Source organism: Peromyscus californicus, unplaced genomic scaffold (genome assembly GCF_007827085.1).
Source record: "Peromyscus californicus insignis strain IS unplaced genomic scaffold, ASM782708v3 Scaffold_6__1_contigs__length_162567912, whole genome shotgun sequence".
Taxonomy (NCBI): domain Eukaryota; kingdom Metazoa; phylum Chordata; class Mammalia; order Rodentia; family Cricetidae; genus Peromyscus; species Peromyscus californicus.
In genome coordinates, this window is record NW_026294584.1 from 133,481,050 (window position 1) to 133,500,969 (window position 19,920).

General features: G+C 45.9%; 1 protein-coding gene across 1 annotated transcript in view; it reads right to left on the reverse strand.

Annotated features, from left to right (window-relative positions):
• Cacna1c (calcium voltage-gated channel subunit alpha1 C) overlaps positions 1-19,920 on the reverse strand; it is a 558,454-nt gene that overhangs the window by 95,494 nt on the left and 443,040 nt on the right. Inside the window, exons 12-18 of the mRNA XM_052721999.1 lie at positions 18,490-18,650; positions 17,279-17,504; positions 7,639-7,846; positions 6,583-6,703; positions 4,683-4,797; positions 3,865-3,985; positions 3,485-3,554 (exon numbers count right to left, since the gene is read on the reverse strand). Of these exons, the coding sequence (XP_052577959.1) occupies positions 3,485-3,554; positions 3,865-3,985; positions 4,683-4,797; positions 6,583-6,703; positions 7,639-7,846; positions 17,279-17,504; positions 18,490-18,650 (1,022 nt within the window). The remainder of the gene's footprint in view (positions 1-3,484; positions 3,555-3,864; positions 3,986-4,682; positions 4,798-6,582; positions 6,704-7,638; positions 7,847-17,278; positions 17,505-18,489; positions 18,651-19,920) is intronic.

Below are 19,920 nucleotides of genomic sequence, written 5' to 3' on the forward strand. Positions count from 1 at the left end.
CAGAAGGAGAAAAAGAGGGATTGAGGCCAGATGGTGGTAGCGCACACCTTTAATCCCAGCACTCGGGAGGCAGAGCCAGGCAGATCTCTGTGAGTTCGAGGCCAGCCTGGTCTACAGAGTGAGATCCAGGACAAGCACCAAAGCTACACAGAGAAACCCTGTCTCAAAAAACAAAAAACAAAAACAAAAAAAAGAGGGATTGAGGAGAAATCTGGGAATAAAAGAACTAGGATCAAGAGAAGGAGGAGGACTCCAGGGGCCAGCCACCCAGCTACACAGCAAGCTATGGAGTAAGAAGTAAAGAAAGGTACATGGGGTAAAGATAAAAGCCCAGAAGCAAAAGGTAGATGGGATGATTTAAGTTAAGAAAAGCTGGCAAGAAACAAGCCAAGCAAAGGTCAGGCATTCATAAGTAATAATAAGTCTCTGTGTGTATTTATTTGGGAGATGGGTGGCGGGCCCCCCAAAAGAGCAAAAGAGCCAAAAGAGTTAAAAAACAAAAAATTACAGAGTAGCCTTTCTCTCAGTGTCCTGAGTAGCTGTGCTTCAAGGAATGACCTCCCCATCCATCCCTCTGTTATATCCCAAGTGCTGGGGTTATATGTGTGTGTTACCACATCGGTTTTATGTGGTGCCCACGTAGTCTGTGGATAGAACCCAGGGCTTTGTGATTAAAGACAAGCATCCTACCATCTGAGCTACACCCCCAACCTAGGAGCCCTTAGTTTTGAAGATGATTAAACTTCCACACTTTCTTAAGAAACAGAACTACACACACCCACCCTTGACCTATGGAGCCTTGCCAAAGGCCCATGTGACTCTGCCAAATGACTTTGGACTTCAACCTCTGAAACTGTGAGGGAGTCAGAGCCTTTCAGCCTTACAGATTCACTGTTTCTGCTGTTTCACCACTGACAGTAAGCTGACCAACATAAGAACGAAAGAAGTAAAAGGACCATGAAAAGTGTCTACTAGAGGCTGAAAAAAAGCCAACACTCTATATTCTGCTCAGAACAATACAGCTCAAGATCATTGCCACAGACATGGGAGGTCAAGCTTGGCTCAGCTGAGTATGGGTGTGAAAAGACTCAAATACAGCATGCAGTGCACGCAGGCGGGGCTGCCTCCTACAGGCTACACGAGCTTGGGATGGGCTCTTTTCAGGGTCCAGAGTGGTGTGCTCTTTTACTGTCATTTCATTTAAACTGTAAAAACACACGCAGGAGTAGACAGACTTGTAGGGTGGCTCTATGTCTGCTTCCAACATCCACTGACATTTGGCTGAGGTAGCTTTACTTATCTTTTCTGATCTCACTTTAGGAGATTGTTGAAATGTTTTTAAAGCAACTTCCAAACACTCCAGACTCTAGACATAAACACTGTAGTATTTTAGAAACAGAATTACCACATTATTATGCTAACATGATTAACAAAAATCTACTTAAAATAATTTAGTTCCTAGTCCATATTCAATTTTCTCCCAATTATCTCAAAAACATCATTTTAAAATAGAATTAATTTATTGGGGACATAGACAAAATCTTTCCATTGCATTGAGTCAATGCTTCTAGCAAGTCTTTAATATTCTACGCAGCCTTCTCCATAAGCCTTTAGGGTTTTCAGACATCAAACCCTGGACACACTTTGCTCTTCATTGTGTGAGCCACAGACACCAAATCTTACTTCCCTTGCAGGGAAAAGAGAGTAGATGGGTGGAGGAGAAAGGGAGCTGCTTCCAGGCAGGAGGCCTAGAACATCTTTGTAGACCCAGCAGAGAACCAGAGGAGGGAAGGCAACAACATGGAGACATAGCTTTACTTAACAACATGGCTTTCTGCCGCCTCCCCGGGTTACCAGCCCAATGCAGTCTGACCTGGTTGGAGAAGAAAGGTCATTACAATCCTCAGTCATTTGCTGTGTGTTGGCTTCAAGCTTGGAGTTTGTGACAAATTGGCAGCTTGAGGAAGCAAGCCTAGGGCTCATGTTGGGATGGGGCTTCCAGAAGCTGGGATGTATATTGTGGGGGCGGGGGGCAGCCAGAGCCTCCGACCTTAAAATCCTCTGAAAGGAGACTGCCTGTCAAGTCACGCATCAGACAGATGCACAGAATCTTGTCAGCAAGAATTCCTTTTGCAACGAGAGACCTGAAAGCACTTTATGGAGCCACAAATGGGACATCTGTGATGGCAGCTGTCCTCATAGTGAGCAATGCCTTCTGAGTAATGACAAGATGGATTCTGGATTGACTATTATTAGGTGAGCATAATGCAGCAACATATGTGATACTAAAGTTGACAGTGACAGCAGCACACACGGCGGAGTGAAACCTTAAACACAACAGTGGCGTAGGAGCCCGGCTTCTTAAACTACGGGTCATGGCCCCATAAGGGGACTTGTAGCTGAATCTTGGGGGGGGGGGTTACAAAAACTTTGCCCATAGAGAAAGGCTTATGAATGTGCAACCACCAACATTTAATTCAGAAGCAAAGGCGAGATGAACTGAAGTTGCTTCCAGCAGCACCTGCTCGTGTTTCACACAGCTTTAGTGTGGCCTAGGTTCTGAACACCCAGCAGGCACTTCCACGGGGTATGCTGCCACCCCACGTTAGGCCAGCGGACACTGCCTGAGACATCGCCACTCAGATTTAAAACCATTGCTTATCATAAAGTACATACCGAATCTTCTGCTGTTGAGGATACACAATGGTTTGATTGTGGGGAACAGGCAATATTTTACTATCATTCCTCAAAGGTAAGAATCAAATTATCTCTCGATTTTAAAAATTACTGTTTGAGCTGCTGACCTGAGTGTCATTAAGAAAAATCACGAAATGACTTTTGGCTTGGGATTAGAATGACATTTCTAGCAATTTCTATATCTGGCCCTAGACAAAGGTTATTGTTTAATACTGTTTATGTGAGATAGTATTCTTAGCACTGACAATTATAAAATAAAAATATTGATCAACTTTGAAAAATGTTGAAGATGCTCTGTGACCTGCAACATCAAATATTCAGCTAAGATTTGTTTCTTTATATAAAAATAAGTCCATCTATCTTATTAGTATGAAAATTTGCATTAGTCTTTAATAACTGGTAAACAATATGTATATGAAAGAATTACTTTATGATAAATTTTTTCCATGAAATTTACTACTATTAGAAAATATTCAATTTGTATCCTGCATATTGTCCCGCCTTTTCTTAAACAATAAAACAGTAATTTAAAAAAGAATAAGTCAAAGTAATAATAATTTAAAAAGTCTTCCTCAAATAAGGTATTATCTCAATATTATTATGAGGACACCAGGAAGAGCATTTCCCCTAGATGGCAACTTGGATCCAGACGTGAGATGCTTAGCGGTGAAGGTGTTCATTGACACTGAAGAAACTTGTCCCACGGTCCCCAGTGTTTGGCCACTCCCACCCAGCTGAGTCTCCACCCACAGCCTTTCAGTCTCAGAGTGAGGTAGTGCAATGGTACCTGCGGTGTCAGGGTTGGAGTGGGGACTCTTATCCTCATTTTCACTGGGCTGGAGGTCATCCATGTTGATCTAGGCAGCCAAGGGAAGGGAGAAGAATTCAGTTAGATGAGTGCCAGGGTTTTCAGGCTGAGAGAAGCCTTGGAATTACATCAAAGTCAGGCGCTGAGCTTAAAAAAAAAATGCATGTTTGTCCCCATGGCTTTCAGCTCCCTTTGGAACATCAGAAAGGCCAAGGTCCACCAGTGTGTCTTTTCTTCCCTTTCTATTCCATCTGCCACTCTCTTCCTCCCTCATCCTTTCCTTCTTTGCCTTCCCTTCAGGTAAAGAACGGGAAGACCCCAATTAGTGATGGCCCTTGACTCCTAAAGAAGCCCCTCACCTTGGTAGTGGGTGGGGACTCTCCATCTGCAGTAATGGACTTCAGCTCAATTCGCTCCTCTTTGGTCTCCTCCACCGCTGGCTTCTCCATCACCTCCTGTTTCTTTTCGGGGCTGGCAGTCCTGGCCGGTCAGCAGGAAAAAAACCCAGAAATGGATGTTTACTGGAATGATAGTGGACAGTGTAGACAGGAACTGCTTGGTGGTCTTCTGGGGGCAGCATGATCAGCCCTGGGTCTACATGTATTATCTTTGCTCAAGGGAACACCACACTTGCAGCTCCATTGTAAGTATCACAGGGCTGGGGCACCCCTCGCTCTGACTGGCACACATTTGACTTCTTCTGGCCACTTAGTGGCTCCCCTTTTAAATCAGAGGATTCTGGGTCTCACTTAGGATTCTTACAGGATCTCGGTTTGGGGTTGAGCAGAGGCATGGCATATGACAGTCCTAGCTAGATAATTATGGGATGGAATATAGAACCTTATGATGTCTTCTTAATACCCCAATGGCACAAAAATAGTGAGAAAACATCATTTTCTGAGCTGGAGTTGTCTTTTCTTCTGAAGGCAGCTTCCCCCTATCTCCTCCCTGTGTTTCCATGGCTTCTCTTCCCAAAGGATGGCCTCTCACTTCCTGGACTGGTGGGGGAAATGCAATGTCTTTGCAGAGACTATATATAGCAATGACTAGGAGCTATGGGAGAAGCCACGTTACTGTAGAAGCTTCACTACAGTCTGTTTCAGCCAAGATGGCCACTGGGTGAGCACCATCCCCTTCTCCTACCAGTGAGGATGACATTCTAAGCTTAGAGGGTTACCTGGCCAGCTTCTTTCTCTCCTTCTCTTCTTCTTCCTCCTTTTGGGCAGAGGTGAGGCTCTCAGCATCAGCCAGGTTGTCCACCGCAATGGCCAAGAACACATTCAGTAGGATATCTGTTTGTGTCCGTTCTTAAAGAAAATGACCCTTGGTTTTGGGAAGCATGATGCCCACAGGAGGCAGGGAGAATACAAAGCATGCAGAAGTAACAGTTCCCCAGGAGAAACCCACTTTGAGGGGTGGAGTCCAGCCATGTGCCTTCTCCTCTTTCCCCATTAGCCTGCTTTCTGTTTGGAGTTTTCTAAGTGGCTGAGACCAGCTGGGCTTTGCAGACGGGAGCAGGGCAGGTCTGAGGTATCAGGCCCCACTTTGCTCTTTAGTTGCTAGGTTTCATTATTCATTTTACCACTGGCTTTGACAGGCAGCAGCAGCATCTCTAGCAGATTGCTCTTAAGACCCACTCACATAACAGGGCACTAAAGAGGTGGCTTGGAATCCCTATAGGTCTGTATATACAGACACCCTTAGAGGGCCTGACGAGAGCTGGATAGACTTCAGAATTCTTACTGAAGTGGTCATATGTCTGTCTCTCCCACCCTGCCAAGCCCTGCTTTTCCACCAACAGAAACACTATGGACCAGAGAACCACAGAACTAAGAAAGCATGGCTGGAAAGGTCTTGTTTGTTAAACGCAATACCCAGTCCTGGGCACCCATAAATTCATACCACTTCCTACACTGAGCTACACAGAGAGGGGTTTTCTCTAGAAGATTACTAGCTTTTGGCCCTTGAATCTGGAGCACAGGCGCGCCCTTGTGTGCATTTCCCCAGCCAACTCACAGAGACCCTTTAAGCTTGCTTCCTATTATCCCAGTGTAAGCTCAGGACCCTTTATTAGAATGCTTGCAGCAAGATCTGGATTTCAATTTATTTTTCAAATTTGGAAATACACATGATGGGATTTATCTTGGGGATAGGGCCCCAAATATATTTGTTTTCTATACATATTTTATAAATACTTTGACATCAACTTTATACAAACCTTTAATACTTTTGTACATGAGATAATCATGTGGTTTTTCTACCTAATGCAACCTGTAGGCATTAAAAGGTTCTGGATACTGGGTTATTGGATCACGGATTCTCAACCTGTCTTGCCCTGTAGGTACACAGAGGAAGAAGGCCTTTGATGTGCCAGAGGCCATCCAGCTGATAAAATGCCAATTTTGTCTTCAGTTAGCATAGTGTTCTTGATTTCTGAACTACCCAAACTAAGGGTTTCACTTAAGTTTTGGGCTAGAGGTGTTTCTATCTTATCACCAAGCTCTAGACTCCACTCTCACAGGCTCAACCAGTGGGAGAGAAGAAAAGCCTAGGGCTGGAGGCCCTGGGGTCCTGTTCCTGCCTCTGATCAGGAAGGAGCTATCAGGAAGTTTGTTCAGCTCTGCCTACAACTTTAGCCCCAAGAACACCTTCAAAGGGAGGAAACTGATCAACGCACAGGGTGGAGCTCTCAAGTGCAGTAGCTCTGGAGTAGCCAGGGCACACATCTCCAGACATAGTACATCCTAGTCTGTGTGAGTTTGGCTGCAGAGGCCACGGTGCTTGGAGGCCTCATTCACGTCATGACCAGAGCACACCTTCTAGTGAGGATGACCCTGAAGTGTGAGTGAGTTCAGGAGTGTGTAGTGCACTGTCCTGTGTCCCAGCTGCAGCATGCACCCAGACCCACACCATGACTGAAATGGTTCTAGGCCAGGACACATTCCCTTCCAAGAGTGGTCTTGCCCAGCTAGCCTGTGGATGGGCAGCCACAGCACAGAGCCCCAGTCAGGGCCTTGGAGCACACATATGGCACTGTGGGATAGCAGGGTTGGGGCAGCATCAGCATCAAAGGATACAATTTCCACAGATGAAGAGGATGATGAAGTAAATACAGACTAACATCCCTGGAAAAGAGGGGCCGCCATAAGCCATGATCCCATCATACATCACCGAATTCCAGTCCTCCCCGGTCAGGATCTGAATGACACATTCCCACCAATAAGGGACACAGCGTTAGACCAACAGCAAACCCCCAAACTCCCCTGCCCTGCCCTGCCCTGCCTGCCCTGCCCTGTCCCACTTTGTTAACAGAAACGTCCCAAATCTCATTTTGACTTTTCTTCCCTTATTCTGGCTCCCAATTATTCTTGGGGACTACAGGCCTGGGTTAGTTAACCCCTACCCACAGACAAAGTGCATAGCCATCAGCATATAAAAAAAGCTTTGTGATCAACACATTATGTTGCTCTTCACATATAGTATAAGAGACGGCTGCCATTAGTTCCCTGGGTGGCAATACCAGGCAAATATGATCACGAGGACAGTGACTGGCTATACCCACGTCTGTTAAACATAACCATTTGGTACCATCATTAAGATTTAAGCAATATAAAATATACACAGATTGTTCCCCTTTATCTATAAATAAGTTTATTTTGAAACTCAAATACATGTTATTCTAACTGTCATATGCTGAAACATTCATGAAAGCACAACCCTGGACCAGCTGTAATTCTTCCAGTGGCAAGGATGCTTGGACAAGGATGCTGGAGAGTAAAGGCAGGTCCTCCACCTCCCCACAAGGTCAGTCTACTTTTCTTTTTGTTTTGTGTGTTCATACAGGTTTTGTTTGTTTGTTTTGGCTAATGGGTGCCATGGCCACACAAACATTTTTAAACCCATCAATTAGATTGTTATATCCTTAGTCTACCCATCTACGTAGCTCCCTGGAAGGTTGAGAGACAAGAAGCAATAGAAAGACCTCCCAGGGATGACCTAGGCTGGCATTACGGCCAGTGAGAGGGTCCTGCTTTCACCACCCACCTTTTCAAGGCTCCTTCTTGCCCACCTCCCACTTGACTCCTGAACTCTCCCCCCCGCCACCCAGTGAGAAGGGCAGCAGCGTGTCCTACCTGAAACACAGTGAGAAGTGACTGTGGGAAGTTGTCAAATGTGCTCCTACGGGTCTGCATCTCATCAAAGTTGAACTTCCCTCCAAACAGCTGCATCCCCAGGAGGGAGAAGATGATGATGAAGAGGAAGAGGAGCAGCAGCAGGGAGGCGATGGAGCGCACTGAGTTCAGCAAGGACGCCACGAGGTTGCTCAAGGAATTCCAGTACCTGGGGACAGACATGGAGTTCAGCTGCCTGTCCTCTGCTGCCCTCCATCAGCCCTCACCCGTGTGCCCCTGCTGGCTCTAACACACAGCTCCATTCTCTGCCATTCCTCCACTCCCTTTTCTGGGTTGAGTAGTAGTGTGAATGGACTCACAATTAAGATGAGGAGTTACAAATTCAGCATCAGTAAGAGGCAACAGTAAGGAGAGAGGGCTCAGAGGCCAGACATTCCCACCCACTCTACCAGCTGCTGAAGACCTGGGACAAGTCCTTTGCCCCTCCCCGCTCTCCTGCCTTCCTGTCTGGAAAGAAATGGAGATAACAGGGGTGTGTACATCCTCATTAGGTAACCCGGAAGATAATTCCCTCTCTCTCCACAAGACAGTGCCCCGTATTCTATCTGTCACACAGTTAATTTAAGTTTATGATCATCACAGACCCCTGTGGTTTTTAACAGAGAAAAAACTCCCCTCTCCAAGAATGCCAGTCTGAGCAGATTGCAGGGGCAGCTACCTGGGGAGATAAGAACAGTATTTACTCATGGGAAGGAGTGGGCAGAGCTTAGTGATGGCCCCAGCTTCCCTGTCATGGTGGTCAGCTTTTAAAAGTCATGCCTTTGGAAATTCTGATCCTCTGTCTGGCCCCAGATAGCTTTAGTTTCAGCAAGAACCCACAGGATTCTGATAATTTTAGATTACAGCTAACCCATCACTCTACTGCGGACAGCTCCAGGCAAGAGTTCTCCAGGCAGTCCTCTGGGCCTCTGTTTACAGTTTATTAGCTCAGTGACCATGGGGAGTAAGCATTTCTTCAAGAGCCCACCAGAGTGACACCTTCTGGTGGCAGAGCTCCCCACCCACAACCCAGATTATTGATTCAACTTCACACGACCATGGCCATCTCGAGTCTTATTCACTATAATTATCCCAGAGTAACCCTTGCTATTTCTTTTTCTTGCACAATTTGGCAGTAAACTACAGAGATAAAACCATTAGAATGGCATGCTGGGCTTTACAGTCAGACCTTGGCTCTGGAGATGCCCCCGGCTCTTTGATACTGTCTTAAGATAACAGGTCCGTTACATCAAGGATGTAGTAACTTTTGTCTTAATCCATAAACTCAGCTCTTTTTTCTGAATCAAATTATAGGCTCCAACTGGCCTGGCTTCCCCTCCAGACCACTCTTCCATCAGCAAAGTCACTCCCAAAACTGAACTGTGTGTAGCCATAATCTATTTCCCTCAGCCTCACAGTAACTTGTTGTCAGTTCTTTACGCTAGGATTGGTTGTTCTGAAAAGCCCTGATGTGTGATAGGCTCCCTGGAGTCCCTAGAGGTCAGAGTTGGTGCTGATCTGCTTAATGCAAGAAGTTAGAGAAAGATTTGGGCTTGGAACACCTTTCCTGATTACACCTGAAACACAGCTCTTCCAAAGCTGCTGGAGAGCAAACGCTGCTCAGATGTTAACCATGTCCTAAATGCTTCTTCTCAGGTCCCACAGGTACCATCAAGTCACACTCTCTGACACTGGGGCTTGAGAAATTCAAAAGCAGTCAATGCAGTGCTTGTCAAAAAACTGGTATTCAGAAACCAGCAACTTTGGAGCCTATTAAATGTCCAATTATACAAGGTGGAGAGCGTCTGTATGTAGACCGAGTTCAACTGTCACGGAAGGTCATAACAGTCAAGGAAAGTCGTGAAGTACACAGGGGTGAGGGAATAGCATCCTGGGCTTGAACTGAGGTTCAGCTATATCTGGGAGCCATGGGGTCATCAGGGAAGACAATCAGGGAGTCTCTGAACCCCAGAGGGTAAGTGGATCTGGGAGGAGTTAGGAGAGGAGAAGGAGGTAATTATGACCCAAATATATTCAATACATGAACGAAATTCTCAAAGAATTAATAAAATATTATAATTAAAATAAAATGAAAATGTGATTTAGAAAACAGAACACTAGTGTGGTTCTGAGGTGAGGAGGCTGGCTGTGTGAGCCCAGCACACCACAGCTGATGGCGGGACACGTGGGGGGTTGGTTTCCACCATGGGCAATATGATGAGATCTGTAGGTACTAGTCAGTAGCGCTGGCAATATAGGTGAAGCCCTCAGGCGGGCAAACCCTCTCAATCTACGTTTCGAGGTTATAACTGCTGAACACAGGATGACGACGACGACCCCCCCCCCCACACACTCCAGAACCACAGTCCTTTTCAGGAAGCTAGCTGGTGCTAAGCCTGACATTATCAACTTTTAGCCTAACTGATCAAAACCATGAACTACACAGACTCACACACCAACAAAGAGAACTTTGGAGAACAAATACTTAGGTCTCCAGCTGCAGATCTCATAGAAAACCTGGGAGACATAAACATCTGTGGTCAGGAGTCCACACACAGCACAGCTGGGACCTCCAGGCCCTCTGTGTAGTGGGTAGCTATTCCAGCTTTGACCTTGAAACACCGCCCTTGGTGTGACAGCAGCTAACTGCCATACCTGCCTGTGACCTGCCCCTGGGGCGTGGCTGAGAGGGAGCCCTTTAAGACTCGAGGTGCATATATGCTTGCCCCTTCTGGATACCTCATGGTCCTGGAAGCTGGATGGCAGACCAAGCCAGGTTTCTTCACTGAATGGTACCTCACCTCTCCCGGATCCTGTAACCAACCCCTATTGGCTGTAAGTTACCCCAGAAATAAACCTCTCTTGATTACCAGATAAATTATGTGGAATTGTCTCATTAACTACAGTTATTCCTCTGCCTCATCACTGTACATCTGTGTTTCTCCTACTGCATCATCCTCTCCAGTGTGTGTTTCTGTCTACCTGTCCCCATCCACTGGCTCTTTGCTTTTTCCTGAACTGTGGTACACTTGAGAAGTTCTGAGCTGGTCCAGTTCCCTTCTACCTAAACCTTCCTCTCCTCTTCACTCTGCCTCACTGGCCTTCTTCAGTTTTTTTTGCTCACTGGCCATTCATTCTTTATTGTTAACCTTTTCCCTCAGTCTCCAGGGTTGACTCAATGCTCTCTGTTCAGGGACATTTTGTCAACATCTTTCCCCTCTGGACATCTGTTTTGGGATTTGGGCCTCTGTAGAATTCTCCTTTCTCTTCTATAATGATCTGAGACTCTCTAGAACCTTTCAGCTCAGAAATCTTTTGCTTCAAAGAGCTGGGGGCCAGCCCATTTACCTTCATGCTGGTGTCGAATGGTGCTGAGCTTGCTATAAATAAAAGATGGTGCAAACAACAAGACTAACTGCTGAGGATGCTTGGCAGTGTTCCACCGTATTCCTCTGTTCCAGAGAGGGTCACCAATGAAGGTAGCCTGCCAACCATTCTTATGCTGAGCAGTGGAAATGTTCTCTTAGTTTTGGTGGCAAGTTACCTATTGCTGGAAGAGTGTTTTTTTTTAAGAGTGTACCAGGGTGCTTTGTGACAGAAGAACAGAAAGGAAGGGATGAGAATCAAGTAAGGCAATATGCGGGATGAGAATCAAGTAAGGCAATATGCAGTAGGCAAGCACAGCCTCTCTCTTCTCCTTTGACCTGCCACAGGGACCCCAGCAGTGGGCATCCTTGAACCAAAACTGCAGTGAACTTAAACCTTGGTCCTTGAGGATGCATCAGACTCTGGAGGTATGACAGGAGCATAAAGTGGTATCTGATTGGTCAGAAGGAGCCATAAGGAATTCTAGTCTGTCTTGGTTAGGGTCTAGGACAGTTTGGGCTCAAGGCACAGTTCCTGCTGGTACCCATCTCTGTCCTCTCCATCCTGCATGGAGAAGACGACTTGGTCAGGATACCACGACTGCCTGGTCTTGACCTTGGGATGGCTTTGGGAAGGTGTTTCTTTGAGGTTCTAGACCAGAGGTGCTCAGCATTACCTGACTGGCCCCCCCAAATCATAAATGTGATAGGGTTTGAGAGGAGGTACATTCAAGTAACCTTTACTGAATCTTCTTAAGCTCCTATAGGTGACAGTTACCACCCAAGGGAATAACTTCCCTTCCTCCCCCAAATGAAAGCATGTGGCTCTTGGGTCTGAGCATGTTCTCCATAGACTCTTGCCTGGGAACTTCACAAACACCAGATTCCTGTTTATTGGTGGCCTTAAAGGAAGTGAGAGGCTCCATGGGCTCCTGAGCAGAGGACTTTAGAAGGTAGTAAAGAAAGCTGGAAGGATTGGGGGGGGGGGTCTGGGGGGGGGGTTGGGAAAGACTCTGGGCAAGGACTTGGAGATCTTTACAGCATGGAAGATTTGCAAATGACACTCACGTAGGGCTTTGGGCACCCCATATGTGGTCATAATTTAGGGTGAATGTGTCTTCCTAAGTCAGCCTAATGACACATTTGAGAGTGTGGGAGGCAGCTGTAGGGGAGGAACAGGGGACTAGAAGAGTATTTTGGTTTATAACAAATGCAGTAGAAACACTAACAGTAACAGATGCTAACATGAACTAAAGCACTCTGTGTTAGATAGGGTAGTCCCAATGCTGACATCCTTTACAGCAACTCAGCCTCAATGACCTAAAAGAGGATGAGCAGAGGAATGATTACAGATGAGCTGACTGGTATAGAGAGCTAAGTCATTTGTCCAAGGTTGCACTGCTTAAGTATCACACTGATGACAGCTAATGGCAGGTCCGTCTCTCAGAACATCCTCTGGAGCTGATGTGCCAGGCTGTCTTGTTGTCTGAGTCCCGAGATAGGACCTAAAGGATTGCATTCATACGCTGCTTGTTAGATGGTGCTGACCGTGTTTGCTTTTCCTGAGGTCTGATAAACACTATTTTAACTTTCAAGTTTTCAATGCCTCTTCAGTAATTCTCACATGGCTCATGTTGGAGGTTGGGTTTTGTTTTTTCAGCTTTGTTTCATTGCTAGATACTGTCATAACATCTTGGAGCAACTGCCCTGTGATGTCCTTTTAATTAGTTTGTGTATTCTCATTGTGAAAATACCAACAAGAAACAACTTTTTAAAGTTTGGCTTGACCAGAGGGCATCCCATAGCCCCCATGCAAGAAGAACTAGCAGTATTTTCAGGCCTCAAAGAGTCCAGAAACAGAATAATTCCATTGTCTAAGTGGGGCTTACTTCTTCAGGTCTCAAATCATCTGGAGATGCATACATTCAGATGTTCACATCTGAACAGTGGTAAGGTAATGAAAGACAGGCTATTCGTGCAGAGTGCAGATTGCTGGGGAACACTTGCTCCCTGTGAACCTGCCTCCAACCTTAAATTTGAAATGCTTAGAACATGGGCTGGGTGTGGGCACTGTGATCCTGCCAGCCTTGCTTGGAGATGGGGCATCTGTGTGCTGTCCTTCCATTAAGCAAGTATATTTCTCCTTCTCAATTCTCCAGGAGTTTACCTCACAAAGTCTTACTACTAGTCACATTTTTTTCCCTAACAGTGCAGTGTGATCAGTGTCTTATTTGAGCTGCTAAAATCCTTAGGAATGGCCAGAGTTCCTGGTCCATGCTTGAGTTCTCATGACCTCACTGACCTCCCCTAATAACATTGACAACACTGACTGAACTGAAGACAAAAGCCTCTGGTTGGCATCGCTGAACTTACATCCAAGTGCCTCTCACTGGAGTCTCAACAAGACTGTGCGCTCAGATGGCCGCCCAGAGAATAATGACAAGAATAGTGACAGCTAGGATGCCTCACAGGGCCTGGTGACTCACTCAAAGGAACACCCTGTGTGAGTTGTGACACACTTGTCCTTGACCTGGAGGCACAAGTCTCCATTCTCATTTCCTAACACAATCCAAGGGAGGGGTTCAATGCTTTTATTTCCAAAGATTGCTCAGAAATCAGATTCCCAAGGGATCTGGGAACTTCTATCTGGAGAAGTTTTGAAAGACTCCTTCCAGCTAGCCCTATCTAAGTTTGTTTTTGTAAGGAGACCACTTCACACATATGTATTATGTATTACTGACAACCAGATACGTATCTCAAAGGTTCTTATGAAATGATGCTCATGGGGTTGTGAGGCCCTCAGGTGTTTTCCCAGTCAATCTCATCCTTTTTATTAAAAGCAATGGTTATAACAAGGAAGAATAGAACTGTGTCATCTGCAGTATTGTGGAGGGAGCTAGAGGATATTACAGTATGTCAGGCATGGAAGAAAAGTGCCACGTGGTTCACTTGTAGGTCGGGCCTGAAACACTGATCTCAATGACACAAAGAACAGGGCGGTGAGGCAGCAGCCAGGGTAGAGGGGGAAAGTGAAAGAGAACAGATCACAGCAGGCAGTGTAAGGTACAGTCACCTCTGATGCTTCTAACACGCAGCAGAACAACTGCCAACAACAGTGAACTGCACATTTCCAAGTGTTTAGTAGAAAGGATTTTGAACGTTTTTAGCAGAAAGACATAAGTATTTAAAGTAAGATGATGTGCTCCATTCCATCATCTGATCATTACATGTTGTACACCCATACTGGAATGTTACTCTGTGCTCCATAAATATGTAAACTACCATCTGTTCTTTAAGAAGAAAATAGGTAAAAAGTAGAAAGCCCCAAATAAACCAAAAAGTACACCAAACAAACAAATAAGCCAAGAACAATCAGTATGAGCAGTGGTGAAACTGGAACCCTTAAGGCGTACATCACTGGTGGAATGTAAAATGGTCTGGTCTCTTTAAAAGACAATTTTATCATTCCTTAAAATCTTAACGGGTTTATTGAATAACCCAGAGGTTGCATTCCTAGATATATATCCAAAAGAAATGAACATTATACAGATCTATAAAAACCTGGACACAAATGTTAATATAGGCATTGGAAGTAGGTAACTAAACTCAACGCCCATCACTGAGGAATGACTATGATGAATGTGAGATAGCCATACAGTGGGATATTATCCACCAAGAATAGGTGTGAAGCTCTGATCCATGCTAAAGCCTGGCTGTAACTTGAAGACACTAAGTTAAGTGAAAGAAGCTAGACACAAATGACCACATCTTTCATTATTACATTTAGAATGTAATAATGTCCACAATAGGCTACTGTTGCCCTGATTTATTTTTTCAGGATGTTTCTGATAGATAAATCTGAACAATGAGGAGTGACTACCTAGGGCTAGCATGGAGTCAGGGTTGAGAAATGTGTATCAAGTTTATTTGGGGAATGATGAAAATGTTCTAAAACCAGAATGTGGTAATGGTTGCAAAACTCTGAATCCACACACACACAGAGAAATGAAGTGTACTCTTGAAAGTGGTGAGTTTATGGCACATAAGTTAAATCTTCATAAAATGGTTTAAAAATGATGATGTCAGCCCATAAAATGATTTCACCAGGGCAGAGCTCACAGGCTGCCCACTCCCTGGATTCCTGCTATACCCTCTTCCTGAGGCTCTGCCTGCCCTGTAGTGAGAATGGTGACAGTCTGCGGATGGGCCAGTGGACAGACAGTATGTGTGTGGATGGCCAGATCAAAGCCCTCTGAGGTATAGTTCCTACCCTCTTGACTCAGAGTTGGCCATCTCTGCTGCATTTGTAGCGACCCATGCCTGTCAGAGAGACCTATTTCTCAGCCTTTCCTAACAGCAAGAACAGCCAATGAGACCAGAAAAGCCCTTGATGAGATTTCTGGAAGAGATTTTTTTTTCCATTTTAAAAAGTATACATATTTATTTATTTTGTGGCGGGGAAGGTGAACATGTGGAGGTCAAAGGCCAACCTTCCGGTGTCAGTTCTCTTCCTCTACTACGTGGTTTATAAAGATCGAACTCAGGTCTTCAGGCTTGGTACCAGGCCTTTACCTTCTGGACAATCTTGCTGCCCCTCAAGTTTTAACTAATAAATGAATTGTTTATTTAGAGAGAGCAAGTACACATGTATGGAAGTTAGAGGAGTCAGTCCTCTGCCATGTGGGTCTCAGGGATTGAACTCGGGCTGTCAGACTTGGCGGCAAGCCCCTTTGCCCACTGAGCCACCTCAGCAGCCTGTTTTCCTCCATTTTTTTTTATTGTGTTAAAACACAGAAAACCTTAAAATTACTTTAAGTTTACGATTCAAGGATATTAAGTATATTCATAGTGTGTAGCATCCATTTCTATGATTCTTTACATCTCATAATATTGAAACTCTAGTCTTTAAATAGTAACCCCTTTTCTCCCCACCCTCTCCCCTTCAGCCACTGTCCTATTTTCTGTTACTCTGATGCTATGACTAAGAACTTCAAATAAGTACAATCAAACAGCGTTTATCTTTTGTGACTGGCTTATTTCGCTCAGCATAATGTCCCCAAAGTTTATCCATGTGGTACCACGCATAAAAACTTTCTTTTAAAAGCTCAGTAATATTCTGTTGGATGTAAATATTACCTTTATTCCATCCACTCACCTGACACTTGGGGCGCTTCTACCTTCTGGCTTTTGTAAATAATGTCATTATAAACATGAGTGTACAAACATCACTTCAAGATCTGGCTTTTAATGGTGTGTGTAAATACCCAGAAGTAAAGTTTCTGGGTACTTTGTAATTCTATTCTTAATTAGCTGAGAAACGGCAGCTCTGTTTTTCACAGCAACTGTACCATTCATTGCCCATTTCTACCACACGTTGTTGAATCTTGACTGTCAACTTGGGGAAATTTAGAACCACTTAGAAACAAACCTCTGGGCTTATCTGTGAGGCTTTTTGCAAAGAGGCTTAACTAAGGGGGGTAGGAGCCTTCTTGAACGTGGGCAGTACCATTTTACACACTGGAGTTACAGAGAAGATTAAGGAGAAAATAAGCTGAGAACAGCGTCGTCTATCCCTCTGTGCTTCCTGACTGCGGACACACTGTGCCGGGCCACCTCACACTCTGGGTACCACACCTTCCCACTGGATGGACTCTGAGCCAAAATAAAGCCTTCCTTCCTTAAGCTGCTCTTGTCAGATTTTTGGTCACAGGATTGAGAGAAGTAGCTAACACATACCCAGAGTGCCAGGGTCCCCAGCTCTTCCTGCCCTACCTTACACTTGCTGTCTTGTTGCCCTGTTTGGTTTGGAGTAGCATCTCTAACAATGGGTCTGCCTGAGATTTGGGGGAGCAAAGAAGCTGACTAAACCCTTTTTTGCTTTTCTAGAACTGATAATACCTCAATGTCCAGAAGCCATCTTGTACCCTACAGTTGAATCAACACCAATGCTGGTCAAGTTAAGGACAGGAGGTGACCGAGTCCCTGATGTTTCCTAAAGCCACCTGGCTACCTACCTCTGGACTTCCAGTTACACAGCAGCAACCAGGTTGAATGACAGCAGTCTGGAGTTAAAGGCATTTCCAAGTGGCACACCACCCAAATGGACCACAACTCCCCTTGCTGCAGAGGCTACCTTCCAGAAACTGCAGCTCTTCCCTCATCCAGGCTCATCCTCTCTGACCTCCAGTAGACTTCTCCTGAGTCCCACCCCCACAGGGAGAAGAGGAGCCACACACCTGGTGATCTTAAAGATCCTGAGCAGCCGGACACATCTCAGCACAGAGATGCCCAGGGGAGACATGATCTTGGTCTCCACCAGGATGGTCTCCAGGATGCCCCCACACACGATGAAGCAGTCAAAGCGGTTGAAGAGGGATACAAAATAGGCCTGCAGGCCTAGGCTGTACATCTTCAGGAGCATTTCTGCAGTGAAAAGCGCCAGGAGGGCCTTATTGGCTGTGTCTGGCAGGTGTAGGACAGGGGTGGCATTCCAGCAAGGAACCGAGAAGAGCAAAGAGGAAGGGGAGGCAGAAAAAATAAAACAGTCACTGTCATAGCTGGAGAAGAAGACCCATCCCTTCACCCCTCCCTCTCTCCTTCCCCTCCCCCTCCCTCCTTCCCTTGAGACCTCTCCCAGCTACTTCTGAAAGAACAATCGGGTCCAGATTCTTGTCATTATAACCCTGCATTGAGCATCCACCATGCATTAAAGGCTTAGCATACGTTGTCTTCCTTAATCCCCATAGAAACCTGAGCGGCTTGGTGCTGGTTTTATTAAACCCAATCCTCAGAGATGAGAGAGCAGGTGCAGAGGGGTCAGTGACCCATCCAAGCCAACAGCCAAAGTTGAGACCAGGCTATCTGTCCTGTGCCTTGTTACCACTAGATGACCTACCTCCTCCCAGGACCCCCATAGCCTGAACCATATCTGCCTCACTCCCCAGAGATACTTAGACATGGGTTGTGATTGTCTTCATAGGGGTCCAGGCATGACAAGGGGTCTTAGCCAGCCTCTGGGAATACTGTCCCTTGTGCAGGCTCTGTTTGCTTCTTGCCTATCTTCTTATGGTCTGGGGGAAAGCTGCCTGGAGCTAGAGTAAGGCCAGAGGAACTGAAAATTGCTTCTGGGAAGTTGGCAGCTGAGGGTCTGAAATAGCCAGATGAGCTCCAGCGCCTGTCCTGCTACTGATGGACTCCATGATGACTATGGCTGTGGGGGGATTTGGCGAGAGGGCACATCAGTGCTTGAGGGTCATAACTGTTTATCACAAGGGCCTGGATTTTAATACGGGGCCTGCAAGCTTCCAGGCCCTCGGTCGGATGTTCCAGCATGGCACCAGTAGTCACCAGCTGCTTAACTGTCAATCTCCCCCCAATAGTTAGTCCCTCCCCAGGACCCAGAGCTGAGTTAGCAAGAGTGAACAGCACCAAGCCAGGAGCTGCTCACCTTGTACTTCTGTGAGCCAGTGGGGCTGGTTGTGATGTTCGGAGGCAATGGTGAGTGTGTTGAGGAATACCAGGAAGATCACGAGCCAGTAGAAGACGTTGGACTTGACGGCCGCGCGGCACTTCCTTCTGCAGAATCTATTCCACCTGCGCCAGTAGCGGCTGGAAAGGGCAAGGAGGGAGAGACGGGGTTGGCTGGGAGAGCTAGACTTCTGCCGACCCCGAGCACACAAGGTGACATCTCCCCGGTCACTGGCCTGGCCTTACTACACACCCTGGTGGTGGTGTGGCCAGACCTCTACCAAGCTGTTTAGCTATCTCTGTGGCCTTGGGTCTATCCATGCTGCATTTTAAAGCTTTGATTAGAAGGAACAGGGACAATTTCACGGGATTCTTGTAAACATGCATCAAATGCCATATATGCCATCTGGCATGAGGCCGACGTTGCCCAACAAGGGGAGTTGCTTTTATTTTCTCAGCTGGGGATATACCTCAGTGGTAAAACCAAGTGTGTACCCAAGCCTTGGTTTCAATCTCTGCTACTGAAAGAGAAAGGAGTTTCCAACTCCTTTTAATTTATTTTAATGGCATTATCAGAAATAGTGTGGCGAGCCTAGGGGGAATTAGTCACTGTGCTGGTGGCGGTGACAGCAGTGGTGAATGGTTACCATGAATAAAGCCTTCTGTGGCCTTGGAATTGTAGGACTGTCTCGGGGCTTCTCCAAAAGTCTTTAAGTATCTCTGTCAAGCATGTGTTACCCTGATATTGAGGAGGAAACTAAGGGCTGTTGAGGTACAGCAGCCTGTCCAATATATAGAGTGGTAGAGGCAGGGTGATGCTCTCCCCAGCCCCGCCCCTTCCACTGGACCGGTATCACCTCTCCATGCAGAAGAAGAGGCTGATTTACAGCAGAGGTTCTTTACATTCATGGGCTCTTAGGATCTGTTAAGAACTCAATGAACATTTAAAATTTATGTTTAGAAAGGTGAGTACACCCCTGACACACCACACACACACACACACACACACACACACACACACACACACACACACACACACAGAACCCCTAGAGCTCAACTATTGTCACACAGTATTCCCCAGTGCTCTTGGTCAAGGACTGTCGGTGACTTTCCAGGGTGGCCATGTGTAGAATGACTTGGGAAAGCTTTAATGACCACTCAGCCACCCCTCCCCTCGTACCTCACCTCAGCACCAAATCAATCTGATTGAAAACCGATCAACTGGGTGCTAGGTACATTCAAATACCCAAAAGATGGAACTGGTACTTCTTAAACTCCCCCAATTGGTTCTAATGTATAATTATGGCTGAGAGCCATTAAGCTGGGGATCCCAAAGAGACATTCCCATTTTATGGATCTATGACAGAGGGTTTCAGTGCTCTTTCCCACCACACACACAACATAGAGCTCT